The 27,439-nt window shown below is 34.8% G+C and overlaps 5 protein-coding genes across 8 annotated transcripts; 1 reads left to right on the forward strand and 4 right to left on the reverse strand.

Annotated features, from left to right (window-relative positions):
• Positions 1 to 917: 917 nt before the first annotated feature.
• LOC107015370 (protein disulfide isomerase-like 1-6) lies at positions 918 to 7,120 on the forward strand. Its single transcript, XM_015215622.2, has 12 exons — positions 918 to 1,598; positions 1,836 to 1,965; positions 2,928 to 3,093; positions 3,382 to 3,500; positions 4,112 to 4,192; positions 4,275 to 4,364; positions 4,456 to 4,527; positions 4,613 to 4,681; positions 5,238 to 5,318; positions 5,527 to 5,661; positions 6,552 to 6,605; positions 6,693 to 7,120. Exons 1-12 carry the CDS (start codon positions 1,075 to 1,077, stop codon positions 6,786 to 6,788), a joined length of 1,617 nt encoding a protein of 538 aa, XP_015071108.1. The 5' UTR covers positions 918 to 1,074; the 3' UTR covers positions 6,789 to 7,120.
• Positions 7,121 to 7,296: 176 nt separating this feature from the next.
• On the reverse strand, positions 7,297 to 11,213 carry LOC107015496 (sulfite exporter TauE/SafE family protein 3-like). 3 transcript variants are annotated; one of them, XM_015215789.2, is made up of 13 exons: positions 11,057 to 11,213; positions 10,654 to 10,908; positions 9,935 to 10,094; positions 9,481 to 9,681; positions 9,344 to 9,408; positions 9,223 to 9,250; positions 9,051 to 9,142; positions 8,808 to 8,894; positions 8,661 to 8,711; positions 8,165 to 8,386; positions 7,945 to 8,038; positions 7,655 to 7,795; positions 7,297 to 7,557 (listed from the first exon to the last, which is right to left on the reverse strand). In XM_015215789.2, exons 1-13 carry the CDS (start codon positions 11,156 to 11,158, stop codon positions 7,472 to 7,474), a joined length of 1,584 nt encoding a protein of 527 aa, XP_015071275.1. In that variant the 5' UTR covers positions 11,159 to 11,213; the 3' UTR covers positions 7,297 to 7,471. The 3 variants fall into 3 exon arrangements, with proteins under 3 accessions (XP_015071275.1, XP_015071277.1, XP_015071276.1); XM_015215791.2 differs by having other exon boundaries at positions 11,061 to 11,194; XM_015215790.2 differs by having other exon boundaries at positions 10,654 to 10,965; positions 11,057 to 11,167.
• Positions 11,214 to 12,974: 1,761 nt separating this feature from the next.
• LOC107012827 lies at positions 12,975 to 13,901 on the reverse strand. Its single transcript, XM_015212760.2, has one exon. The coding sequence runs from the start codon at positions 13,629 to 13,631 to the stop codon at positions 13,125 to 13,127; it is 507 nt and encodes a 168-aa protein (XP_015068246.1). The 5' UTR covers positions 13,632 to 13,901; the 3' UTR covers positions 12,975 to 13,124.
• Positions 13,902 to 14,557: 656 nt separating this feature from the next.
• On the reverse strand, positions 14,558 to 19,024 carry LOC107012404 (ras-related protein Rab7). Its single transcript, XM_015212242.2, has 7 exons — positions 18,816 to 19,024; positions 18,175 to 18,201; positions 17,976 to 18,075; positions 15,748 to 15,894; positions 15,582 to 15,662; positions 15,318 to 15,460; positions 14,558 to 14,833 (listed from the first exon to the last, which is right to left on the reverse strand). Exons 1-7 carry the CDS (start codon positions 18,866 to 18,868, stop codon positions 14,767 to 14,769), a joined length of 618 nt encoding a protein of 205 aa, XP_015067728.1. The 5' UTR covers positions 18,869 to 19,024; the 3' UTR covers positions 14,558 to 14,766.
• Positions 19,025 to 20,084: 1,060 nt separating this feature from the next.
• On the reverse strand, positions 20,085 to 27,050 carry LOC107012149 (proline-rich receptor-like protein kinase PERK15). 2 transcript variants are annotated; one of them, XM_015211909.2, is made up of 8 exons: positions 26,418 to 27,050; positions 24,894 to 25,430; positions 23,623 to 23,724; positions 23,442 to 23,512; positions 22,472 to 22,548; positions 22,156 to 22,303; positions 21,746 to 21,907; positions 20,085 to 20,670 (listed from the first exon to the last, which is right to left on the reverse strand). In XM_015211909.2, the coding sequence occupies exons 1-8, from the start codon at positions 26,782 to 26,784 to the stop codon at positions 20,371 to 20,373; spliced, it is 1,764 nt and encodes a 587-aa protein (XP_015067395.1). In that variant the 5' UTR covers positions 26,785 to 27,050; the 3' UTR covers positions 20,085 to 20,370. The 2 variants fall into 2 exon arrangements, with proteins under 2 accessions (XP_015067395.1, XP_015067396.1); XM_015211910.2 differs by having other exon boundaries at positions 23,623 to 23,709; positions 26,418 to 27,049.
• Between the last annotated feature and the right edge of the window lie 389 nt (positions 27,051 to 27,439).

The following is a 27,439-nucleotide window of genomic DNA, read 5'->3' on the forward strand; positions in this document are numbered from 1 at the left end:
TTGAATGGATTGAATTTATTCAGCTTTAACTAAAAGCATTGATTTTGAGGCTTAAATATACAGAAGGTTTCATTCGAAAACGTGTCTAATAGGATAACCTTGTGTTCCAATAAAAGCAGAAAGAGCGAAGGATTAAAAAAAACACTTGATATAGCTGATATTTTGAGTTCTTTTTTTCCCCACCTAAATCACTAATTTTTTTTGGTTGAAACACACTTTAATTATTCATTGTTCAGAGTTTCCATCTAAACAACAATGATATTCCAGATAAGAAAAATGAACAAATAATAGTTAAAGTTTTGTTTTGATAAATATTTAGTAATAATTTAGGAAGAAAAATCATATTTGTGACAATTTATCTATAGAACTTTAACTCTGAACACTGCGTGAGAAATCAAAAAATAAAAAATATATGGAACTACAAAAGAAAGTACTCCCCCTCCATTCTTTGAATTTGTTATTTTCGATTTTCGAGAATTAATTTAATAATTTTTCAAGCTAAATTAGAATACATTCATTGTATATTTAAAAACAAATGTTAAATATTTGAAAATTATATAGAAAGTACTTTAAACTGTAAATTTTTTTCATAGTTATCAAAAATTCCAACTTTTTTCCTATCAATATAATAATATAATTTATTTTAAAATATTAGTTAATTTCTATCGATTGATTTTAAAAAATTATGATAATTAAAAAGAAACGAAGCGAATATATGTGTATTTGACTACGTAGCAAAAACAAGAAAAGGTAAATTATTCCGGAATCAAAGTCAATTTACGTTATTATATAAAGAAATATCCTTTAAATAAATCTTAGGCAATAAAAATCTAAATTAATCCTCCTAATGCAAGAACCGACATTTGGCTAAAAAAAAAAATGATAGCATTAAAATGTGGCGCAATTGACGTTCAACTTAATATATAGACTCTTGTCAATCTTCTTCAGCGATGTGGCCCTCGCCCTTTTCACTTCACTTTACATCTTCATAGATCCCAATCAAATTTTCACCCATTTTTCAGTATAAAAACTAGAAATCCCGACAAGAATTGATCTGTACACTCGAGGTTTATCATGTTTACTCCAAAACCCACTTCAAGATTCATCCTTTTTACCTTAATCCTTCTTCTCTTGTTCAGCTTTTTGGCTCCATCAATTTCTTCTGAGCTTGACTTAGATGATGAAGAGGGTGATGACATGGAAGGTTTGGAAGAACTCATAGCATTGGATGAAGAAGATGATTTGCAGCAAAAACCGCAAGGGGGGCATCATGAGAAACCATCTGAAGCTGAGTTTGTAAGTAAGGCTCAAAGAATAGTACTTGAGCTTAACAATGACAATACTAAGAGGGCAATTGATGGAAATGAGTATGTTTTGGTTCTGGGTTACACCCCGTGGTGCGCCAGGAGTGCGGAGTTAATGCCGAAATTTGCTGAGGCTGCTACTGCTCTCAAAGAATTGGGGAGTCCGCTTTTGATGGCGAAGATTGATGCTGAAAGATACCCTAAAGTTGCTTCTACTCTCGAGATCAGAGGGTTCCCGACTTTGCTTCTGTTTGTCAATGGCACTTCTCAACCTTACACTGGTGGATTCTCCGCGTAAGCAATTTTTAAATATCTAAATTTTGATTTGATCTAATCCAATTTCGTTTCAAAGATTAGTCAAATTGAATCTTGTTAAACTAAAAATGTCACATAAATTGGGAATTGGGGAGTAGTAAACTAAGCTAGAACATAAATAAAATTAGGGGCACAGCCTTGTGTAGCTCTTTATGTTGTGCTTTCATATGTACATCGAATTTGTTAATTTACATCTGTGGTCCGCATACCAATCAGGGAAGAACTTGTTATCTGGGCAAGGAAGAAGACAGGTGTACCTATTGTTAGAATTAGCTCAGATGCTGAGGCAAGACACTTTCTCAAGAAGCATTCCATCTTTATGGTTGGTCTGTTTGAGAAATTTGAGGTATTACCTTTTGTCTCATTTGGCATTCAGTTGATACATATCATTTTTTTATCAGTATAGGAATTAGAGAACTTGTGCAATTCGTTTATTCATATAAAATTGAAATCAAGACATATAATATCTTCTAATTTTTAAAAGAAGTATGTTAACATACTAGGGACTTCTAATCTTAATAAAGTGAGCACTAGGTCTGATCAAATCAATTAATTTTGCCTCAATGCCAAGTTAGTTGGGTTCAGCCATATGAAACATCTTTTTCATTCCTCTATACACGGGATCAAAATTCATTCCAAAATCAAATAAATTTTAATTAAAGCAAATTAGGGGTTCTCAAAGACTGCATACCATCAAAATGTTACAGTTACTCTTTACTTTTGACTTATAAGTTTCTAAACTACTCTGTCTCAAAAAAAAAGTTTCTAAACTGGTACCAACTAAGTTCTCTTTGATCTGAAACAAAAATAAAGGTTTAATAGTAGTATGGTTGATGAGGAAAGATATTTCTAGCTGCTTTTTCCTTGTAAGTATTGCTATATGCTGTTTATTTTTTCATTTTTCACCTAAAACTTGATTCTGTTTATGCATCTTTCATCTCATAAGAGTCAAGTTGCTACTTCATTTCTTCTGATAGAAGTTAGTAAATGGTATTGCTTTAGTTTTCAGCTTTACACATTTTATTTCTTTTCTTTTAACTGCCTATGATGCACCAGGGGACAACATCTAGTGAAGTTTAGTGTTATTTGTTTGTTCAACTCAAGTTTATCCACCCATGGTTTGGTTAATGATGGAATTATCCCGTACATTTAGTTTTCTGCTTTATAATGCATACACTATAATAAGGAGATTTTGGTGTTTACCTTCCTGTTTTAGTCGAATTTTCCTCAGCTCACCAAAATATAATTAGGCTACCGAACAAAATAGTTTGTGGAATTTGCTTCTAACATGCATGTATAATCATACAGGGACCCGATTATGAGGCTTTTACAAAAGCAGCCGAAATGGACAACGAAATTCAGTTTGTGGAAACTAACAATGCAGAAACTGCCAAGCACCTTTACCCTGATTTTAAGCCAACCAGTCTTTTCCTTGGTCTAGTTAAAAGTGAGCCAGAGAGATACACTGAATATGGTAGGTTTCCTTTTTTAGATTCCAGAGTTACATTTTACACCACTTCCTTGCTCAAGCATTACTATTCTCTCATGATAGATGGTTGTTCCTGACTATGCGTGCAGCTGAGCAGTTAAATGTACAACTGCTTATTCATTGGATGGCTAAAACTTTGGAAAGATTAAATAGCTATTTTATTCCCTGATCTCTAGGAACATTGCTGTTATCTTTAATCTAGACTTGATTTTTTCAGTAGCATTGCATTGCTCAATAGCATGTCACTATTCTCATCATTGATGTGGTTTGCAGAAGGAATCTTCAGTACAGATGGTATCTTGCAGTTTTTGGATGATAACAAGTTCCCCTTAACTACAGTACTGACTGAACTTAACGCTGCTAAAGTTTACTCCAACACAAACAAACTTCAGGTAACTTTTGTGCCTGACTCATTGTACTTTATATCTTCTCCCAAAATATTTCACATCTTCATTCAATTGTAATTCATATGCTCATGCACTTCTTAGTATTTCATTATACAAAGACTTGCATTTCTCTAAGAAAGAAAGGTGAAGAAAACAAAGGTTGTTCTCATGTATTATTGAAACAATGTTAGTCTTTGATATTTGTGGAAACACTTGTATATCCAAGTGTTGATTTTATCAGTGTCATCTTTGGGCTGGTATAGAGTTAGCAATTTTATCCATGAGAAGCAAAAGGTCAGCTATAACACCGATAATTTCTTCGTTCTTTTTTCTTGCGTGGACATTTTACTTTCACAAATATATGTTAAAACACCTACAATAAGAAGAGGAGACTATTAACGAAGTTCGTTACGATTCTGAGCATCTATAGTTGTTTAATAAGTTTTTGCTGTTGGATATAGAGTTTGTAACAAACACTTTTACGAGGAATTCTCATCTCTCCAGCCAACACACTGTGCAATGTATATCTAGTTCTTGCATTTTTTAAGCAGACCGCAATATCACTACTAATGTGTGATAATTGTTGGATTTTTACCCTATGTTTCAATGCCATATAGGTGTTGATAATTGCTGAGACTGATGACTTCAAGAAACTTGTTGAACCTTTGCAAGACGTTGCAAGAAAGTTCAAATCAAAGGTTTCTCTCTTGTCTGGATCTAGTGAAGCAGATTTTTCTTCCTTTCTGATTCGTGTAATTGACATCTGCCTTTCAATTGCAGATAATGTTCATATTTGTAGATATTAGAGAGGAAAATCTTGCAAAGCCCTTCCTAAGTATGGTTGGTCTAGAAGAATCAAAAGACTCTGTGGTTAGTTTTTCATGAAGTATTTTTCAACTTCTCGATATTAGATATTTATTAAGTTTTGCTCAGACAACCCTTCCTTTGTGTGGATGCACAGGTAGTATCTTTCAACTACAGTAGCAGCTTGAAGTACTTGTTGGAGTCAGATACCACGCCAACAAGCATAAAAGTATCAATATTTCTCTAATTGCGTTATCTTTCTAAGTTTCTTCAAATTATGATTTGAAATTCACAGTGCGGATTGATTTCTGCAGGAATTTTGTTCAGGTCTTCTGAGTGGAACTGTGTCACCTTACTACAAATCACAGCCAATTCCTGATAACGTAATTCTTTTAACAATAATTCTCATGATGTCAGTTTATGTTTTGGCAATTAGGAAAACATTATTTGCAGTTCTTTAGCTTGCCTAATTTTAAGTTACAATAGTAGTATAGCTTGTATCTGGCATAACCACCTGGTAATTTCCCTAATAACTGACAGAAAGATTCTCTGGATTTACAGAGAGTGTATCACATCATACTCGTTATAGTATCTCAACAAGCTTTCTTGTGTTACACTATATATGTTGTCTGAGCACAAGCTTTACTAGTTCTGATCAGAATTTCTGCTGTAGCATCAATCTATCTACATGCTCTGGAACTTCCTTTAGTGCCATAACATACTTTGTGGTCTGTCTCATCTCTGCCCCAGAAGATTTTGATATGTTGATTGATCAAGTTCTGTGCTTGTCTCATAATTTCTACTACAGATGCAGCTTATGTTTTTTGATCTGATCCTTTTTGCTTGACATTAGCTGAGGAAAAGTTGTAAATTTGATATACTTATGCTTATACAAGAAAGTTGTATTAACTCTAAAGTACCTTTGCTCTGTAATTGCAGAAGAACATGAGCATTCTGACAGTTGTTGGTAAGACCTTTGATGAATTGATCCTGAACAGTCCCGAAAACATTCTTCTAGAGGTTTGTCTTGTTTTACACAGATCAGACACTTTTGAAACTTCAATCTCATTTTCTCAAGTGTTTGTTAGTGTTCTTGAGCATTTGGTATATGAATTAAATGCGGAGGAAAAATTACATATTTTTTCCTTTGTTGAGGAACTCACAATAAACGTTCTGCGTAAGGCTGACAGTTTCTTCATAATAATGTATCTTTACTCATGTTCTGAAGATATACACACCATGGTGCATAACTTGTGAAACCACAAGCAAGCAAACGGAGAAGTTGGCCAAGCATTTCAAAGGTTTGGATAACTTGATCTTTGCAAGGATAGATGCTTCCCTAAATGAACACCCGAAATTACAGGTGAAGATACAAAAAACTTTACTCTTTTGATTTAACTTGATATAGTGCTCAGATCCTTAATGCTTTTGATGAAAAACTTCGTGTCGGAATATTTGTCCAGAAAACAGTAAGTTACCAACAACTAGGCCTCGGTGCCGAACAAGTTAGGGTCAGCTAAATGAATCTTCATTATTCATGGTTCTCCAATTAAATTCATCTCAAACCAACATTATGCAGAATATGCATTAAGTTACGACTCCGTTTAGCATCCTTATAGATATATGACATAAGGTCGAGTTTTCCTCCATGGAGAAAAGGATTGAGTTCAGAGGAAGGAATCAATAGACAATTCCCAGAAAGGTATGTCAAATTACAAACCTTTTCATCCACCACTAACAAAAAACTCGACGGATGTTCTGTGATACACAATTCTGGTAATGAGGTGTTTTTCGCCAGATATGTGCTTTCATCAAAAACCTGAGATCAATATCTTCAGATTATTTGACTCTGGATTATGTTTTTGACACACAACATCATCTTTAGAAATTCACCTTAGAGATCCAGATAAGGGGCAGGAACCAGTCTCCTCTGTTAGAAGTTCCTTCCTTTCCATCAGTTCAGAAGATTCTGCCATCAAACTCTTCTAGACTCTTTTTGTGTCCACTGCATGGATTCTCCTCGTAGCCAACAACAGATGTGCCTAATTGAACTCTGTTACATTATTTGTACCTTGAAATAGTCTCGCACCAGTTCTATCATTATTTATTTGTGCTATAGAAACAGTTGAATTGTATCATGAGTAGCATAAACCGCAAAGAGAGTATCCCATTTTTATGCTTATGATGGGAGATGTATAGTATCTTAAGATTCTGATAGTTATTAATACTGAATTTGCTCTTACCAACATCCAGGTTGATGACTATCCAACTCTTCTCTTCTACTTAGCAGATGACAAGACTAATCCAGTAAGTTATAATGATTAATACAATTTGATACTTTCTATTTTCCTTGACCCTTTTTAATGGGTTTCCATGTTGAATTTTCTTATGTAGATACCACTTCCTACAAAATCAAGCACAAAAGAATTGGCTGCTCTCATCAACAAGAATTTGAAAGAACACAGTCTTGAAATTAGAGATGAACTATAGGGAAACAGTTTCATGCAGGGACAAGCTAATTGTTTGAAGACGAGGAGAATACATCATATATATGATACCTGCCGGTTATATGAGTAGATATTTCAGAGAGTTGAGATAGAGGTCCACAGTTGAGTAAACTAGTTGTATCATCTACAAAATTAACTGTATTGACACGAACATTTCTGTAACCCCAGCCATAACCTGAATTTGAATACATAGTATACTACTACAAGTATTTGGAGCATATTGTATGATTTAAAATGTTGGGATTACATCACATGTTGATGCTTATATTTAGTGCTCAATCAACTCTGAGTTGAATAACAAGTTAAGTTTGCATGTGTTTTGGAATTAAAGATAACAATCCCATCAATTCATCGCGCATGTTTGGGGTAGTTCCACTTGATTGTTTCCTTTGTAACCCACTTACCTAACTAATCCAAATTCACATCGCAGAGCAATAAATAGGGAAGCTGTGTGTCAAGAAATCGATATCTTTGGTTAGCAGTTGAGAGCCTTCATCAATCATAGACAAGCATTTACAATTACTGCAAATTGGCTCCGTCAATGTGAACAATCGATTTTAAGTTGTGTACACATCAAATACAATTTACATTTATAATGCCCAAGTTGATTTCCTGAAGCTGACAATCATAATGACAGAATACATGAAATGAATTCAAATTTTTTTCCTAAGGATTATATGCACATATATTATCAAACCCCATCTGTTGTCCTTCCTCGATCTTTCTAATCGTGTCTGCTATGCCAAATCCACCTGCAGATATTAGCAGATGAATGAGCAAATGATCAAAAGTAGTGAATGCTTCCACTTACACAAAAAAAAAACTGAGTGAAAATATGAAGAAACTTGCCTAATGATATTGCGCTCACAAAGATTGTGAGGGCCAAAATGAAGATAATCACAGATGCTCTACCAACTATGCTAATTATTCTTCGTACAACATGCTGTCCTACTAAAGCTGCAATACTGGCCACGGCAATAAAATACAGTGCTGAAACATAGCCAGAGAAAATAAAGCATGTTAGCAAGCAAGTAAACGGATTCCCAGGTTTCTTCATTATCGATCATTACTACGAGCTTAGAATGTAATTGCTCGAATACCACCTATCTATGAAGGTAACTTCAAAGCATCGTTCTTACCATATGGAACTGGAAAACGTCCTAGCAAGTAATATTGTATGACGGACATGGAGGAGGAAAATATCATCACAAAAGCAGCAGTAGCACTTGATACCTACATTTATACTAGCTGTGTGAGTCCCTCTTTAAGAAATTACTAACTGTTTGATTTAGGAAGTCAAAGATACTATTTTCTCTTCAATCAGAGGGAACTAATGGAATTAAAAAAGATGAAATGCACCTGAGGAGGAATCCCTAGCTCCAGAAACAATGGACCCAAAATGAATCCACCGCCAAGACCTAGTAGACCACCAACTATACCAGCCAAAATGCCGCAGCAACAGTAAAGAATCAACTGATGCACTTTCCATGAGATTAATGCTTCTCCACTCGAAAGAATCACCCTTGATCCCTTGTACAAACAAACAGCTTCATATGCAGAAGCTCCAACAGCGATGGGGAGCTGAAATGTAGGATAAACAGAAATTTTAACTTAGTTAGTCAAAACTCTCTTTTTAAGTGAAGATTTGGCTCATTCGACACGACCAGAAAGCAGGGGTCAGTTACAAATTATCAATTTATAACCACATAAGCTTAGATCACATAACTTATAATTTAATTCTTCTCTGTCGAATGACATTGATAAGATTGATGGGATTTGCATGTGAATGAGAAGGAGGGGCGAATTACTTACTCTGAGAAACAGTTCCGTTTACATCTAAATAACAATTAACTACCTGCAAGAGGCTTAGGGTCCAATATGTCGTGGAGCAAGTTGGGGCATAATTCTGTATATAAGAAAGGCTCTCCAAATCAGTTAAGGTAATATTGCATGAAAGCACAGAATGTAATCATCAACATGTAAAAGTAACAAAACCATGAACCTTGGAGACATGTAGAAATAGGATTATGATCCAGACAGCAATAAGTCTGGCGGTATCCTTCCAGTACATATTGTCAAATATTGAGACCTGGAGTAGCTCAAGAAATCAGCATTGAAGAAATGTCACATCCAAATTCAGGAAAAAATATAAACTAGGATATTGTTTATAAGGAGTAGAGTAGATTGCGATGGACAGAAAAGTTTAGTGTGTGAAATAATTTGTGACACGGAGAGTATTAAGTACCTCCTTTGCTTTATAAACTTCATTTGAAAAAGTAGAATCATTTTTTGGACCTCCAGGTATAAGCTTGTACGCAACTTCTTCAACACCAGCATCTGATTTCAGTTTTAGAATATTACACAGATTTTCAAATATCCCTGTTGAGGTGTAGAAGATAGAGAATATCGGCACTCACCATTAGATGTCAAGCGCCTAGCTGCTTCCTGGACACGAAAGAAATATAGATGTATTACGAGTATATACTAAAAGACATTCTTGTCTTGTTCTCTACAATCACAGAAAGGACCAGAGACAACCTTTTTAATAATAGTTTCTTTCCTCCATGTCTCGACGCCCTTGAAGAATGCCTTGGTTGATGCAGCTAAGAGTCCCACAACCAATCAGAATACATACTGACAAAACAAACAAAATTGTAGCTGAAAATAGCAGTTACCTAAGAAAAGAATGATCAATAAGATTGTAACCATCCACTCAGCAAAAAGTACGTTTAGTACAACACCAACACTGATCCCCAATAACAACATTGGTTGGAAAAGAAGAGCTAGATCATAATCAATGATGGGCAGGTCAAGTGATGGATGCCTCAGCTTAAGACAGTAGTAGACAGTTGCACACGCTGCACCAGTGATCATACCTTCGAGAAAAGCAAAGAATGGCGTAAAGCATGGAGATAATGATGCTGCAAAATGTGTTTATTCTAGGAAATACAAAAGGATGAAGGAAATTTTGGGAATCCTCTCAGAAGGCCACAACAAAGACTCGAGCTACTAAAAGACACAATATTTGCAAGCACTTAGGAGTATATCAAACGAGAAGTTTGACCTCTTAAAATCAAGTTTCAAATACAAATGTGTGTGAAACTAATAAGATTATAAATGAACTCTTACATTTTGATATTGCAGTTGATGTTTTTGGATCAAATCCAATAATCAAAGTAAGCATGGGGACAAAGATACCCCCTCCCCCGACACCTCCTACACTCCCAAAAGCAGCACCAAAGAATCCAATTACTGAACCAACAATCAGCCTCCACCCAAATTCCAGTTCCTGCATTGCATAAAACTCTTCATTGACAACATCCACTTCATTACATCAACATCTTGCCCAAAACTCAAACAGACAAAAAAAAATAACAACGTTTAAGCCAGTCAATCGTCACAGAGGTGGTGCCGCTTATGCATTATTGGTTCAACTCAACCCATTTTCGACACAAAACATGGATATATATGCAAAAAATCTCGTAAGATTTTAATAAGTACTCCTTTTAGTTTTGAATTGCGCCCAATGGTGTGGTCTAGTGGTCAATGAGGTGTGTCGAGAACAATGAGGTACCTGGTTCAAACTAGCCTTGGTGGATAGAGATACCTTTAACATGATGCTTGTGGGAGTTCGCAGTTAGCTCGTGGAATTAGTCAAAGGTAAAAAAAGAAATTGAAGCCATAATTTGAGAACTACAATAAGTAAGGTGCTAAAAAACTTTAAAATTCGAACTTTTCATGTTTAAACTTTGGATCCATCTATGAATCATCAAATCAGCTATCATTTGATATCATAAATATGCCATAAATAGTAAAAAACTGTTGTATAGGTAAGAATTTTAACTTACAGGCCAAACATGGTGGTAATGAATCTCACTCTTTCTCCAAAGAATATTGAACAGATCAAATAAGTAACTTGACTCATAGCTATGAGTTGTTCCATTGTTGCTCAAAGTGGTCTCATATGGAACTTGCTCCCCAGACACAACAATAGCTAAAGCTAGAAAAACCAAACCACTCACAGCAACTGTAAATTTTCTCAAACCCTCCAATTTAAATCCAGTTTTAGCCATCAATTTCTGAGTCCCCACCTTTTCACTCTTCTAAGATAGACAATAATAAATATTGACCAAGTCAGAAACCTGGAAAATAAGCTCAAACTGGAAACAAGAATTACAAAAGTAAATACAAAAAAAAAATGCAACTTTATGAGTTGAGAGTTGAAAATATTAATATAGAGGAGATAGGTACTCGCAAGTCGCACAACAACTGAAGGTACACTTTTGCTTTTTCAAAACGTTTGAAATCAGCTTGCTTCAGCTCTTTAATGGCATTTTTGACTCTGCCTTTCATTATTTTTCTCGCACTTGACCATAGTTGTCTTTCTTTGTTAACAACTGATGACTCCTTTCTTATCTGTGGAGTCAGAAATTTTACGAAGGATAATTTATTACAAGGAATAAGGTTAATGTATAAATTTAGTTATTTATCATGACACTATAAAATAATGAAATAAATAAGCTTTAAACTAATTAAATCTCTATCCTTGTATTAAATGACACTTACAAATCTCTTGAGTAAATAAAAAGCTAGTTAAGTTCAATATCTACTTACAAATATTATAAAATTATTAGCTTTAGTCTTATACGAATAGTAAAAGAAATCTGAATAAACTTTTTCTATCCTACCTTCATCTCCCTCTCTTTCTCTCAGCGTTTTCCTCAAAAGTTCTTTTTACTATTAATTATCTTTTGATTGATACAGACATAAACTTATATGTAGAAATTCGTGATACACTCACATAATTGAGTTTATTGTTATCATTTAGAACCTGACATAGTAATAGTACTCTAATAATTTTGAATGTAGATGTAGGGTTGGGTTATCAATGATTTAGGTATATGTTAGATAAGAAGATGTGACATAGTGTAGCAATAAAAAGTCATCCCTCGTACATTTATGTAATGTCATCACTAATTACTACTACCATTAACTATTTGTATCTGTAATGTTGCTCAGTTGTAGTAATACACATTTGGAGGGGGAAAAAAAGTTAAAAAATTCAACAGTACATTAGATAGTAAAGAATTTTGAATTATTAGATTAGAGTTTATAAAGTTGGGAATTGGGGCATAGGTCACTGTTATACGTTTACGTGGTGATATAAAGTCAACAATTTGTATCAGTTAAATCCAACTCGACAAGATTCATATGGCCCATCTTCACTATTTAATTTTCCATGTGTGACTTGAGATCTTACTTGTGTGGTTGCAACACATATGAATGAGTCACTATAATTAATTTAATAAAATAACGTGTTCCATCATTTTCCTACTTCATTGGACAAACAAGAATTGACACTGACTATCGTAGATTGATAATCAGAGTAACCTTAGCTTAATTCTTTGTTATTGAAAAGATGCATATGGATGTTACAATTGCCACAGTATTAATAAAGTCGTGCTAGGGGGTCAAGATTATGTTTACTTCTCATTTATGATATCTGGCTTAGTTTTCATTTATGATGATGTTTACGTTGTGTTGTGTGAGTTCCAGGAAGCAAGCGTCGCAAACGGTTGATAGGCCAGCTCGATCGGTAAAAAAGGAGATGATATCAACGCAGGAGGCTCGTAAACGCTACATAATGACAAGTTTGATCTCTTTTCTCTACATGAACTTTTTCTTATGTAAACCTAATGTGTTATCTAGGTCTTTTTAACTAACCCACTAAAAATCGCCTTTATTGCGATAAAATTTCGTCAACCAGTCGAGACCAATTTAAACATAGATAATATGTATCCACATTTTGGATCAAAATGGGCTAAATATTTATAGTACAAATAGGTATATTCGTTTAAATATAATGATAGTATTGTTAAATTCATCAATAAGATATGGTGAAAAGTCTCCTTTAATTGACCAATTTGGTGTGGTGTGATAGTTCTGCCTACTAGTAAACATTAAAGAGTCATCAACATGTAACACCTAAACCAAACCCAACAAACTGAATCATGGCATCTGACCTCAACTCCAAATTCAATTTATAGAAACGACTTCTTTTATTTAATGCCAAACTTTAATGTCTCAGCTACCACATCTTAGTGGAAATAAATTCGATGATCTGCAAATTGAACAGAAAAAAAATGATATTTCCGAATATCTTAAGGTGTAAAAATCAAAATATCTTTGAAAAAAGAACATAGACTAAAAATACGATTACACCAATCACATCAGTTAAACTTCAAATAGACAATGTTTTAGTACTAGTAGAATAATTATTCAAAGAAATTTACAAGATATGCAGCAAAACTAGAATTGCTCATACAAAACCTTCAACTAGAGTTGGCTTCTCACTTTCTTCCTCTTCCTTTTTCTTAATTTTCCCCCCTTTGTCTCCAATCTCCAAACCCTGCAGTCCATCCACACAAGATTGACCTCCTTCCGGAAGAGATGATCCACCCACCAAGTCACCGCCCTCTTCCGGATCCTTATTGTCAGCCACCACGTCGCTCGTTACTTCCGGCACTTCACCGCCGCCGCCCTTCTCCGTAACACATTTTCCGGGAATGTTGTCAATACCCTCCGTCATTCCTACAAGAGCATCCTTAGTAGAATCCTCGATTGGCGAAGGAGTTTTCACACACTGGCCTTCGAATTCGTCTTCGTCATCCGTTAGCGGAATCATAGATCGTACGGCGGTGGCAGCTTTGAAAAATGCCTCTTTGATTAATTCTGGTGGTAGAGCACAATCTTCGAGACCTGCATCTTCGAGAAGCGGTGGTCGGATTTTGTCGAGCAAACTTTCCGATTCCTTTGTTAACTCCATTGTTCAGCTAATAATAATAATTCACTAGAGGAAAAAGCCTTGATTTGGAAACCCTAAATAGAATCGATTGTGATTTGTGAGGCAAACGAAACGTGGACACTTGCTCATTTGTATATAGCGAATTTCAAACCGACATTATTATGTCGGTTTAGAGTCCGAGAAAGACCCGAATATCTCGTGAAACCCGCAGCCTGAATAGAAGTAATGTTTCGATGAAAAGATATTGAGGAGAGAGTTCGAGTATAATTATTAGCTTTCGCATAATATGGATTATTTCAATTACAATAAAGTTTGCTTATTTGTGATTAGCTAAGAAATACCTTTGAGGGTCTAATATTTGTCTAAAATTAGTTTTAGGCCTTTGGCAACTCCACTTTTTTACTTTTAGTTAAGAATAGTTTGTGTCTAGAAAGTTCATGGATAACGTTTACAAAATTATTGATTGGAATAACGTTTCAAGACAGGATTAGTTAAAAAAACAAATATGAATGCTACTTTTTGTACTTATCATAACAAATTAGTTTTCTATGTGTTTATCATCAACACTTCCTGAACAAACTTTTTTAGACAAGGTAAATCATGTAAGACTCTTATAAAACAACACATCACATCGCTTCTCATAAAAATTAGTTTTCTATGTGTTTATCATCAATACTTTCCTGAACAGACTTTTTTAGACAAGATAAATTATGTAAGACTCTTATAAAACAACACATCACTCCAGAAAGAACAAAAGGCTCATCATTTCTCAATATAAGCAAAAATTGTTGAAGTTGGGTAAGCTTCATGACTTTGGAAACTACTAGTGTTCGTTTGAGTAGCCAGAAAGACAAAAAGGACAATACGTCAGAGTTCAAAAGCTAATTTACAGCCCATTCATACAGCATACAGTCTAATATGAGCGAGTAAAAAATGAGTCGGGTGAAAACAGGTCAAATGTGTAGTCAAGTGTATGGATCATGAATAGTACGTTATCATGAATCATTATAGAGTCTGAAACATCAATAAGTATCCATGGAGGAAAAAAAATTAAGGTGCAACATCATAATTACACTTCCCAAGAGAAGAATCCGGAATCTAAAATCAAATACAGAGAATTTAACTGTCTTGTAGTAAATAAATCATTAGATCATCTTCAACATTCACATCCTGTTGATCTTGGTTGATTTCCTCCAGCAACATCAATAGTATCGGGAAGGTATCTACAAGGTTAAGATGAAAAGAGCAATTAACATCAACAAAAATCTTTAAGGGGATCCTAAATGTTTTGACATAAAAAAGAATTGGCAATTTCATTGTGCCTCTCAAATGATTTTTAAACTTTTTAGTTTTAAATTATAAAGGCAAACTTCACAACTAATTTCGTCAAATTACCCTCTGAATGTGAAATAGAACAATCAAATCGGAACAGCAGAAATAATTTTCAAGGTCCTTGATTTAACTTATCTTCATCAAAATCTAAACTATCAAGATCAAGGCTAATTAGTTTTCTGAAATCATCCCTCGCCTAGAAGATGGTTTTTTCATGACTAAGACATTGACTGACTCCTTCAAAATAGTTCTTCAGACACTTCTACTTCTAAAACAACAAGCTATTTCTCTTTTTCCCAGTCATAAGCACAGGCCTTTAGGAACCAACTAAGGTTCAAAATAAAGATACTATTTTTGTTTGGAAGAGGTACTCACATTTCTTCTTCAGGTTCATTTTTCAGAGCATTTTTAGCTATACACTGGAATGCAGCATCCACATTGAATCCCTCTTTTGCAGAGGTCTCAAAGTAAGGTATCCCCTTGGAGGCACACCATGCCTTGGCTTTCTTCTCAGACACCTGCAATCCACAGAAACCAATCTTATGAAACCAATGATCTCATTTACATCCATCCAAAGATACCAAATTCAGTAAAAGAATTACTGATGTGAGGAAGAATAATCCAGAAAGATTAATTTACCACTCGACTATTGCCACCATCAACATCTATCTTGTTCCCCAATACAACAAATGGGAAGTTCTCAGGATCAGATGGGCTGGCCTGAACATTAAGGAAAAAAACTTCAGAAATCACTTCTACACATCAAAGCTTGCAAGCAAATTACAAATTTATAACTCTATACTACCTGGATCAGAAATTCTTCTCTCCAGTTGTTAAGGTTCTCAAATGACTTCATGACATTCACATCATACACTAGAACACAACAATCTGCTCCACGGTAGAAAGCCACGCCAAGGCTTTGGAACCTTTCCTGCCCAGCTGTATCCCATATCTAAGGCAAACACAATAAGTCCAGTAGATTATAAGTAATTAGGTCAAGCAACTCTGGAAAAGTATCCAGGATTTCTAGCCATATCCTAAAGCACAATATTCCAACATGTTACAGGCAATAAATTCAAATTAACCTAAAACCATGAAGTTAGAATGCTAGTTTCCATTATACTTGAAGAAATCATTAATTGGAGACAGCTATAATTTCCACTAGATTACAAGAGAAAGAAAAACATTTTTTGAGAAAGCTAAAAGGAGTATAGGACTGCAAGAAAATTATATCGGCTTTGACGAATATGTGCATTAAACTTGTCTACGATTACAGCTTGCAGATCAAATACACAGCTAGATTTCAGACTCACCTATGACATTAGATGCGGTAAAAAGACAAATAGGAGCACCAAGAACAGTAGGTTTTATTTTTGAACTAACGCATCTATCTCGACTCAATGATTTTATAGCAAAGCCTCTGCTACTGGTGTAATATGTGTGTGAAGAGAAATGTGGGATAAAATAAATAAAAGAAATCAAGAGTAGTTTACACTGTATATGATGGTAGTGTCATAGAAAAGATGTTATAAGAACCCCACCTATTCATATGCCAGTTTATTAGCACATTAGCTAGCAAACAGCCTCCAAAATCCTGTTATGACTTATGAGATTAAAAGTTCTACTCAATTTTTAGAGGCATTTCATTCTAAGTCTAAAACTCCCCAATTCAGGTTGAGGATAAAGTAGAAGACCTTTTACCATCTCCTGGAAACAGTTTACAAGTCCTGAAATACGAAACTAAGAAAGGCAAATCATAGAATTTGGACTTAAGAAGCTACGGAAAATGTGGCAAGAAAATTCAAGGATATTTGAATCAAACCCGTAAAATAAAATTATCAAACATTGTGTATGCAAACAACAATATCCAATAACAATAATAACTACACCCCGTTTAGAAGTAAGAAACTACAGAAAATGTGGCAAGAACATCTAAGGATATCAAATCAAACTCGTCAAATAAAATTAGTGGACATCATATATGCAAACAACAATATCCTATAAAAATTATAACTATCCCCAAATCTCAAACAAGTTGGAGTCGGCTATATGAATCCTTAAAGCTCAATTCGTGTTATCATTATACCAAATACTTAAAAATGAAAGTGAATCATAAGTTAAATATATATAATAATTTAATGATAATATATTTTTACTGGCATATAAATTTATGACTAGAAAAGCAATAGGTGCAGAATCCACGTATTAGCAAGACAAACCTATCCCAAACAATCTATATGAATCTTTTACTTCCATTATGCCTTATCTTTAGACTTGAGTATTGGTTCCAAGAAATTGAAGGACTATCGAGATAATTGCCTTACATACATGCGATTTTTTAGGTCTACCTCCTCTTCTTTCTAATACCTTCATTCACCACAGTTTTACATCTACAGACTGTTGCACCTGTAGGTCAATGCATGGCATGATCAAACCATCTTAAACAACTCTCTCTCATTTCATCCACCATAACAGTATCCTATGAGCAATAGATCATTTAATCAATTATTACAGAAAAGTCTAAGGTGGGTTTAAATGGAGCAACATGGTCAATGAGGATTCATATAACCACAACTTTCTTGGGATTTAAGCTATACTTGTTTTCTTTTTCTTACAAAACAGATATTTAACTGGCAAGCAAAAAGATACTCTGTTGTAAACTACTTCTTAGAAGTAAAAAGCTTACTAAGAAGAACCTCCACATTGTTGCTTGATAGTAAAAATATTAAATTGCAGAAAAAATGGTCAGTCTAGAAGGGGGCAAGAGAAAGTATGTGACTGAGCATGTCAAAACCATGTCTTGGAGAAAGCTTTCTGCCAATAAACCCTACAGAAACTTCTCATAGGCACTACTCTACTGCAATGTCATTACGTCTTGACACATGATTGATATTAGAAATCTAAGTCGTATTAATTACATTTGCTATCTGAAACAAATGTTAAGGGGAAAGTAACAATGGACAGAGCAATTTCATGGAACAAAAGAGGACTGAGAATAACTTTCGTCATATGCTTCTGAGTCTTGAGACTAACCTGTAATGTGTACAACCTATCCTCAAACTGAACTTCTTTTGTCAAGAAATCAGCTCCAATTGTGGCCTTGTATTGGTTGCTAAACTTGCGATTCACATACCTAAAGTAAGTATGGAAGAAGAGTACGCAGTAAGAAGAAACCCAAAATGGAGAAGAAAAATATTTACTTTAAATTTAACAGAGAGGAATCTGAAAGTACTGGTTCATCAGAGATGTCTTTCCCACCCTACAAACGGATCAAAAGGTGAGTTAGGAACACACATTACGCGGTAAAGCTGTGTACAACAACACGTAGACATTTAAAATGAAGACACATGATCCATCAGAATCAACTCATGAATTTACAGAATACAAATAATTTAAGGCTTCATCAAGAGGTATACTAAGAAAGTTCAAACAGGAATAAAAATTAAAGAAAAAAACTAACAAATGCAAGCCATTATATCAAAATTGTTCTTTTTTAATATAAAATTACAATTTTAAACAAACAATTTTCAACCTACACCCTATCTATATATGAAACCAAAATGAATCACTATTTCACAATATATTTTCCTTAGATTCACCTTAACGCTCATACTACAGTCAATTCGTTTCAATTTCTCATCGGTTAAAGAATCAATAGGGAATAGAAAGACTAAAAAAGCAAATTCAGCTGCTATAAAACGTCAACATCAATCTGAAGCTCTCCGATTTGAGACGAAATTGAATGAAACCAAATCAAACGATGTAACTTAGATTGCGGCAACCAAAACAACAAAATTGCATGAAACAACCATTACATTGGCAAAGAAACCGATGAGATCGGAATAATTAGATGAGAATTTAGGAAATACTAACCCACTATCGCCGAGGATTATGACCTTGAGCAGCATCCGCCTTCGAGAAGCCATAATTTTTTTTTGAAACCAGAAAAGCTTAAAAGTCCAATAAAGAGCAGTGATATTGAATTGAATTTCGTTTTGGTACGATCAACTTTCGAGGGAGGGGTTGGGTGGACACAAATTCTTTTGCTTGCGTAATTAGTTAAGAAAAAAATGCAAATTTTACCAGTTGCTAAAATGCCCACCTTAATAATTATTTTTATATTATAATTATAATAATTAATTATAAGTATATTTAAGAAACTAGAGAATTGTTTGATATGGATATGAGATGCACAAAAATTATTTTATGGATTGAGATTAGTTATCTTATTGATAATTTATATTATATAAATGATGAGTAAATAATTTTGAAATTAATTAATATTCATAATTAATAAGTAGACTGATGCAATGCTATATACCTAATGGATTGAAATTAGCTATCCTATTGATAATTTATTTATATAGATGATGTATAAATAATTTTGGAATTAATGAACATTCATAATTACAAGTAGACTGATAGAATGCTATATACCTAATGATATCTAAATAATAAATTATTTTTTGAGTTATAAAATTAAATAAGTAAGGAAATTGTAGATAAATAAAAATGAACGGAGGGATTATAATTTGTATATACTCAACCATCACATTTTTATTGCAGCGAGGATTGTGCTTGTAAATAGGATATTCCTCTTTGTTTGTATTTTATGCTTACACAAAACTTTCACCTAAGGCTAATTAGACCCCAAAACTTCTCTTTTTTCTTAATCAGACCCATCGAATTTCCTTCCAGTGTCTTTTTGATCCTCTGATGGCTCACTTCTGATATGGAGTGTATATGTGAAGTACACCTTCAGCTATTTTTAATAAATTAGATGACCGAATGATATTTATTATTAATTCCGAAAAGGAATTGGGTGACATCATCTTGTCAACAAATATAATGACAATCACGTTATTGAAATTTGATTACCTGTATTCCACTGTAGGCATGAATTTGAAGTCCAAACATTACATGCGACAACAAAGATTTGGTCAAAACAACATGAAACCAAGCTAACTATTTCATTTTATATTTCACCGTGAAATGTTGTAAAAGTTGAGATCGCTGTGTTGTAATTGGCTCACAGCCCCGAGCAACTGTATTTACATTAAATCAATAGATGCAAGATATGTATTTTCACACACACATTAAACATGACATGTCGACTCGGTGTGGTAAGTATTAACCAGTTTCAAGGATAAAAAAAATATTGCCAACTTCATGGCTTCATATAATGCTTTTGATAATCCTTTCTTTACATGTAACTTTAGAGGAACTGGATATGGGAACAATACAAAATCTGCAACAGCACCTAGATCAATTGATAATTACAAAGATGAGTGGCATATGAAAGGTATGCCAAATTCAACAATTCTCTAAACACACTACCAAATCCAACAATTTCTGGTAAGAGTTCATTACATTGCACCCTTTCGTTCGAAAAAAAAATCACTCTTTTCTGCTTCCTAGTTGTCTTCTTCTAGTCTATTCTAATTTCTCGATGACCTTCAACACTAGAACGTGTGCCTTGAGTTGTTCTTAGGCCTTCACTACTTGAACCGGAAGGATGGGGGCCAAATTCACTGGTAGGCCCGCTGCATTCACTAGAATTATGTGCCTGGCTTTCCAGAGCCATCTTTCTAAATTTCTTAAGGTCTTCTTTGTACTGAACAGCATCGAAATCAGAGCTTCCGTAAGATTCATGTATACCACTATGTCCAGGTCTAAGTCCATCATTTAACTCATCCAACGGCAAATTTCCTTCTAAAGCTCTGACAATCTGCATAAGAAAAGTTCCAACACTTAATATTAAGCCAAGACAAGTCTTCTTTGACAGTAAATATAGAATTCCAGGGGGAAAAATAAGAAGTGATAAGCATGAAATTTAAAAGGCAAGCGACATTCAAGAAGAAAAGAGAGATTAGAGAGGGAGACTAAGTTTCCAACTTGAAATCTCAAAAAACAAAGTAAGATTTACTTTGGCTTAATTTAGATAGATCATATGTGTATTTCTATAACTAACAAGAAGAATTGTATAATATTTCAGATGCTTCCTCAATCCTCAAATATAGAGTAACCACCTTGGGATTGAGAGAGGTGATTATATATCTAAGTTATTTCAAATTTTCAATTGTAAAGTCCAGCTTCCACTGAGCTAACGCAAGACGAAGCAGCACTCAACAAGTTGGTATATTCCATTTGTATGGACAGTTAAAAGGTGAGTATGCTACTAAAAGGGGGTATTTTGCTTTCTTTCCAAGTAGTTTCAAGAGAAATGATAAATTGCTTTCTTGTTTTAACATCTGAAACTCGAGGAGAAATTCTCAAGAAATCTCTTGTAGACTTGCTGTAATTGTTAGTACCCATAAAGAACACAATGTGACACAGTGTTGTCCGGGAATTTATAAAGAACAAGGTTTGGAGTATTTGAGGAATATTCCTGAAGGACCTAGACTAGGGAAAAAAAGTTTAAATTTACAAATATGCGCTATAACCTCCTTGTAATAAGTAATCTACATTTTGAGATGCTAATTGTGCAAGGAAACAAATAGAGGCACCTGGCACTGTGTCACACGTAGTAGCCACTGGTAGAGTATGTGTTTAATAGGACAAAAAATGTTCTTTAGGCGACAAGTATCAGACACCAGTTTAGGTGTCAGAGGGGTACAACTAATAACTATGTCGGGCAGAAAAGAAGCAAAAAGACTCAAATATAAATCATTACAACCTTTTGTCACAAGAGGAATTTAACCTTGCTTTCTAAGTTCAGACAGTTCCTTTCCACATGCAAATCTAAAGGTAGTCATGCAGCTACAGTGTATGTAAAAAATAGAGGTTTTACAATTAGAAGGCACCTGACTCATACGAGGCCTGCGACGTGCTAGATGGCGCACACACACAGCAGCACAAGTGACCATTCTGGTCATTTCAGTCAAGTCATAATTCTTGTCCAATCTTGGATCAGCCAGAGTATCAAAGTTGCCATCATCCAGAGCCTGGGTAAGCAAAGGCCTCGCCTAATTTAATGAGAAAAGTGTTAGTTTTTTTGGGGGATATGTTATTTTGCTTTTATATTAACCAGGGGGGGGGGGTTACATACAAAGAATGCATAAACTCACAACTCAGAAACCACATAGTGTATTAACCTCCTGTCCTTAATTCATGAGTATCGGGAAAATGATAATAATGCTATGCACATGCACATGAAAATCTGAACCACATCCAGTTGTCCCAGATTATTGTACCACTTACAAAAACAACTTACCCAATCAACAATGTTATCGTCAAGGTAGGGTTGAGCTTTATCAATCGGCCGTCTTCCAGTTATAATCTCCAAAAGCATGACTCCAAAAGAGAAGACATCAGACTTTTCAGTTAGCTTCCCAGTAAGAGCATACTCAGGAGCCAAGTACCTGCAAAAGGTAGAAGTTAGTGAAAGAAAAAATATGGAGATCTCAAAGATAAACATAAAACGTAAATGTATTGGGATTAAATATTGATTCAATGTGCTATAGCAACTGCAGAATAATACTGCATGAGGATGGAAACAGAAACGTCTTCAATACATGATAGAGTATTACCCAAAAGTTCCCATTACTCGTGTGGAGACGTGAGTATCAGAGTCATAATTCAACCTTGCAAGCCCAAAATCAGCAACCTGGATCACAAATAACAAATGCATCTAGCAATCAACTTATATGTAAAAGAAAAAAAAAGAGGTGTTCATTCAGTCAGCACTAAACCGCAGCAGCAGCCACACAAGATTATAAAAATTCAGATCATATTTGATGGCCTGGGTTTCGAAAATCATTACAACTTACTAAAAATAAATTCAGAAAATACCAGTCCAAAGAAATTATTTGAAGGAAAAAAGAGTAAGCACGCTTGTTTCTGTTTCTTACTTTAGGTTGAGAAAACAAATCCATAGAAGATAGTCAGATACTTTCCACTTCATATCAGGTCCCACAACGTTGTGTCAAATGCCGTATTCTTACTTAATAATGTACCCAATTAAAACGTGAGGTTTCAAAAAGAGAACCATATGCCAGGTTTTTGAAGCTTTCAACTCATATATGAATATGATGTCTATCAGTCTATCATTAATAATATCATCTTACTGTAATTATAATAAACAAAGCTTGGTGGCAGTTATTTCACTGTTTTATCTTTTTTGACCTTGGTAACTTTGGCAGACTTATTTCACTGTTGTCAATCGAAGTTCCAAGGTAAACGAAGGAAAGAAAAAGCTCAGCCTTGATTGCCCCCTGGCAGGATAAAATTGCATTAAGGATTTAAGGACACAGTTGCCTTAGGCATTAATGCAGTTAGAAAAGGAATAATCGTCACTAAACCCCCAAATTGTATCTTCTATTATTGTAGGGGTGTCTATTATAAGTAGCCCGGTCATTCTCCACATATATAAAGCTCTTGCTTTCTAAAGTAGATGACAGTGGAAAATGAAAAGGGCATGCTTTACCAGAAACATTAAGAAAACAACTGCAGATTGATGCACACACTATACACACAGAGATGCAGAATTGTCCATTTTACCTTTGCATCAAAATTGTCATCAAGAAGAATATTGGAGGCCTTGATATCGCGATGTATGATCTTGGGATGACCTGGCAAGACAGACGAATTTCAACATATTCAAATGCAAAATTATGAATTCTGCCGACTTAAACAAGAAAGGTAATATTAATTAGTAGAATTCTGCCACTCATGAACATACATTCTTCGTGCAGATATGCCAATCCTCTCGCAGAACATAAAGTAACCCTCATCCTAGTTTCCCAGCTTAGTGGAGGATGCTCCTTGCCTGCAGTTATGTCTCCTTTTTATTTGTATTATAATGGCAGGTAAAAGAAGTATCAATGTCTGAATATTAAAAAAGGTAAAAATTAACATAGTCAACAATTCATGATAAAGAAAACATTCAACTCTCAGGCAACAGCCATGGCCAGATAGACAACCAAGGGTATAATAATGCATCAAGATTACTAGTTACTTAGAACTCACACTTGGAAAGAACAAGAAAATTGCAGTTTCTCTCCGACTTTTCTAGGGATTTCTATAAAGATCAAATGACGATTAAGCTCAACAATAAGAGATACCTAACCAGGAACTGTGTCTAAAACATAATAGAGGAAAACAAGGAATTGGGAAGGAAAGAAACAGACTGATTTGGAATATATACTTCACAAGTCTCATTCAAAAAATAACGAAATAAATTTAACAAAAGGCTAAAACTCGAAGGAATTGGTATGACAAAGTTAGACTTTCTTTGTTGTAGCTTTGGAACTGGACTGTTAGTGTGAATATGCCAATTTCTTCTTCAAATCACATGTCAATTTGAAGAACATTAGGAAGCAACCTTTTTTCCATTCTTCTCTTTCTCCTTTAGAAAACATGGTTTGGGTAAAGGGGCACAAAGAAGTGCACTGCACAAAATTTCCCACAAGGCAAGGAAATCAGTGTATCTCCCTGGTAATCTTAGAAAAAGGGGCACACAACCTCATTGGAAATGGAGAAAGAGTGTGTACCCCTTACCCTTCAACTCCATCTCTTTGAACAAACTAAATGATTAGTGCTCTTTTACACACATCATAATTTGGTCATTTGTAACACCTGAACATCAGCAAGAAAGTTTTGTCCTTTTTGTAAGTTCAATTTTAGATCGTGTGGTACGCAACTCTTCTGCTTCAGGAAAAAAGTTTAAAATACTAAATAAAAGCAAGAAAATCTTTGAATACCGAATAAGACAGGAAAATCAATGAATATGAACACCCAAGCCCCTTACCCTTTAAATCCCTCTCTTTGAACCACACTAAATAATTAATGCTTCTAATTAAGCTTAAATGTAGATCACATGGTGAGGACAACTTCTGCACCATTAAATGATTGCGAAGAACCTCTAGGCTCTAATAAAAGCAAGTATGACAACTGAAAGCAGTCTATGCCAAATTGCAGAAGACAAACTATCTAAATACTCCGAGAACTTACCATGCAAGTGGAACTCCAAGGTTTTGTTTGGGACAAATTCATAAACTAACAGCCGCTGCACCCCTGAAATGCAGTGTCCAACCAACGAAACAAGATGCTTGTGATGAACGTGGCTAATAATCTCCACCTCTGCTTGAAATTCACGCTCCCCCTGCCCACTTCCAGCTTTAAGTTGCTTAATGGCAACCTCCTTCCCATCACGGAATACTCCCTTGTATACATATCCAAAACCACCTTGACCAAGGAGGTTGGAAACAGAGAAATAATCAGTAGCAAATGCTAATTCTTGATAGGTGAATGTAGTTCTAGAGAAACTCGAGCTGGAATCAGGGGTTGTTTGTAGAAAAGGTTTGTCAGTACTCAAGTTACTGCCAGTGGAAGGTGGCAGTGAAGGAGTACATCCATCTGCTGCAGATACTTGTGAAACTGATGTAATGGATGGTGGAGGGGAGGGATTTATTGGAATCCTCACCATGTTTTCTGTTGAGGGAGGAGCATTTTGTTGCCAGTGATGATGTTGACCACCAAACAAATTATCTGAGCATGAAACTATATTATGTAAATGATGATGTTTATAATGATGATCTAATAGTAATAATAACAGTAGAAGGTCATCGTGTGTGTGTGTGTATATATCATGGATTTTTAAACAAAAATAATTGTGGCCCCTCCTCCCCAAAGGAAAAGGCAACTACACACAAATAATCCCCAAAGGAAGAACACCAAGTTTCAACTGCAATTGATACTGTATATAAGAGAACAACAACGCCAAGCAATTTAGCACTTTTAGTGCTTCTTCCGAGGCCATTGGAACACAAAATATCCCCTCACCGCCACTACTGCTAATTTCCCCAAGAGAATCAGAAATTTGATGGACTGATGCTTGAATCTTCGTTCTGTTCTTAATAATTATCAACTCAATAAAATAACACAAAACTAGTTCACTTAATTGATAGTTACTTGGATAACAAGGACAAAATTCAAAAGATATCATTATCACTAAACAACCAAGGACATGGCTGAAAAATTAAAATACCAACTGTAATAAGTAATAAAACAAGGAGCTCCATTTGGGGTCACTGATACACCGAAGAACATGACAATATCATATCAGTAAGGTCTGTAAGGTGCATAGCAACATAACGTGTTACAAGTATGACTACAAATTCAAAATTTTAAAATCATATGAAACAGAATCTCTGTTTTAAAATAGACACTAGGGAACAAATACTCAAAGGTGCCAACAACTAAAGTCCAAATTTATATTCAATTCAGCAAACAAATCATTAAAAAAATACTACTTGCTTACGATCAGACTAGAATTAAATTATTCAACATGACTTCAGACCCAAAAAATGACCCCAATAAATGATAAGGAACAGTGAGGATGCAAGAACACTTCATTAAATCTGTATTGAACACCAACTCAACTATTTAAAATTGCAATAAAAGGAAAAAAAAATAAACTAAGCCCAAAAGGGTCATCAAATCCAATATAAGAAGAAATAATCACAAAGATTTCACCTTTGGGACCTTGTGATGGATCATGACCAAAACCATTTAACCCAAGACGCCTTTTTCTCCTCTTATACCAAAGTGCAAAAATGCACACGCATATAAGCACAAGTGCTCCTCCAATCCCAATTCCAACTCCAAGTGCTACTAAAGTAGTACTATTCGATGACCCATTCGACGGAGCACTCGTGGGAGAGCTTCCATTAATCGATGAGGGCGGCGGATTTAACAAGGTCGCCGGAGAAGGCTGACTAGCAACATCTGGAGACGGAGGAGTAGTACTTGGGTTCACCGGAGATGTTGGAGTAGTTGCATTATCCGCCGGAGGAAACGGCAACGGCGGAACCAACGGCACTCCGGGGAGCCCAGTAGACATTACCGGAGTTCACTTTTTTCTTTAAGACTAGTCTTTTTCAGCAGTTCAAAACCAAGATCTTGAAATTCTATAGGTCTTTTTGAGTGGCGTGAAGAATCAGAGTGGACAGTTGAAAGAGCACCAAGACAAACAGGTTTAAGACACAACGGAGAAACGTGAAACAGTGAAGAAGATGCAGAAAAGGAAAATGTTGAATGAAACGACGTCGTAGTGGTGACCTTTAGCCAACTTGCACAATATAGAGCACCTGCCTTTATTAAAATACGTGGACAAATTGTTATCGTTTTTAGCCTTAAATCGATTATATTTTAAAGTTGTTCGTATATTTTGTTTAGAAATATTCTGATGCCATATATGACTTGTCTTTAATAACAAATACTTTGAAGCATGTTGTTTGGGGTCTTTAGATAAAATGACGATGCAAGAATTATCGCTGAAAAAGAAAATAAAAAAGGTAGAATCAAGAAAAGAAATATATTCAAATAGGAAAATAGATCCCCGCGCGTGATTACGGCATGTGATTAGAGCTTTTGTTTAGCTTTCACATAAGTTTTATACGGCTTTTACATACTCCTGTGAAATAATTGTAAGTTTCAAAATTTTACGATAACCACATTACATGTTTATCTATTTTTTTTATAATAATTATTATTAT

The sequence above is a fragment of the Solanum pennellii genome, chromosome 3, assembly GCF_001406875.1.
Source record: "Solanum pennellii chromosome 3, SPENNV200".
Classification (NCBI taxonomy): Eukaryota; Viridiplantae; Streptophyta; class Magnoliopsida; order Solanales; family Solanaceae; genus Solanum; species Solanum pennellii.

Coding starts and splice junctions, on each gene's coding strand:
- LOC107015496 (XM_015215789.2), bottom strand. CDS start 11,158: ATGAAAGGCAGAGTCAAAAATGCCATTAAAGAGCTGAAGCAAGCTGAT. Junction 9,143..9,222: donor TAGGCGCTTGACATCTAATG/GTGAGTGCCGAT, acceptor AACTGAAATCAG/ATGCTGGTGTTGAAGAAGTT. Junction 7,558..7,654: donor TGTGAGCGCAATATCATTAG/GCAAGTTTCTTC, acceptor TAATATCTGCAG/GTGGATTTGGCATAGCAGAC.
- LOC107012404 (XM_015212242.2), bottom strand. CDS start 18,868: ATGGCTTCTCGAAGGCGGATGCTGCTCAAGGTCATAATCCTCGGCGAT. Junction 18,202..18,815: donor ATAATCCTCGGCGATAGTGG/GTTAGTATTTCC, acceptor ATCCGTTTGTAG/GGTGGGAAAGACATCTCTGA. Junction 18,076..18,174: donor AAGACATCTCTGATGAACCA/GTACTTTCAGAT, acceptor TACTTACTTTAG/GTATGTGAATCGCAAGTTTA.
- LOC107012149 (XM_015211909.2), bottom strand. CDS start 26,784: ATGTCTACTGGGCTCCCCGGAGTGCCGTTGGTTCCGCCGTTGCCGTTT. Junction 23,725..24,893: donor CTTGGAGTTCCACTTGCATG/GTAAGTTCTCGG, acceptor ACAAATAAAAAG/GAGACATAACTGCAGGCAAG. Junction 21,908..22,155: donor ACGATAACATTGTTGATTGG/GTAAGTTGTTTT, acceptor TCATTAAATTAG/GCGAGGCCTTTGCTTACCCA.
- LOC107012827 (XM_015212760.2), bottom strand. CDS start 13,631: ATGGAGTTAACAAAGGAATCGGAAAGTTTGCTCGACAAAATCCGACCA.
- LOC107015370 (XM_015215622.2), top strand. CDS start 1,075: ATGTTTACTCCAAAACCCACTTCAAGATTCATCCTTTTTACCTTAATC. Junction 4,682..5,237: donor CACAGCCAATTCCTGATAAC/GTAATTCTTTTA, acceptor CTGTAATTGCAG/AAGAACATGAGCATTCTGAC. Junction 5,319..5,526: donor CCGAAAACATTCTTCTAGAG/GTTTGTCTTGTT, acceptor CATGTTCTGAAG/ATATACACACCATGGTGCAT.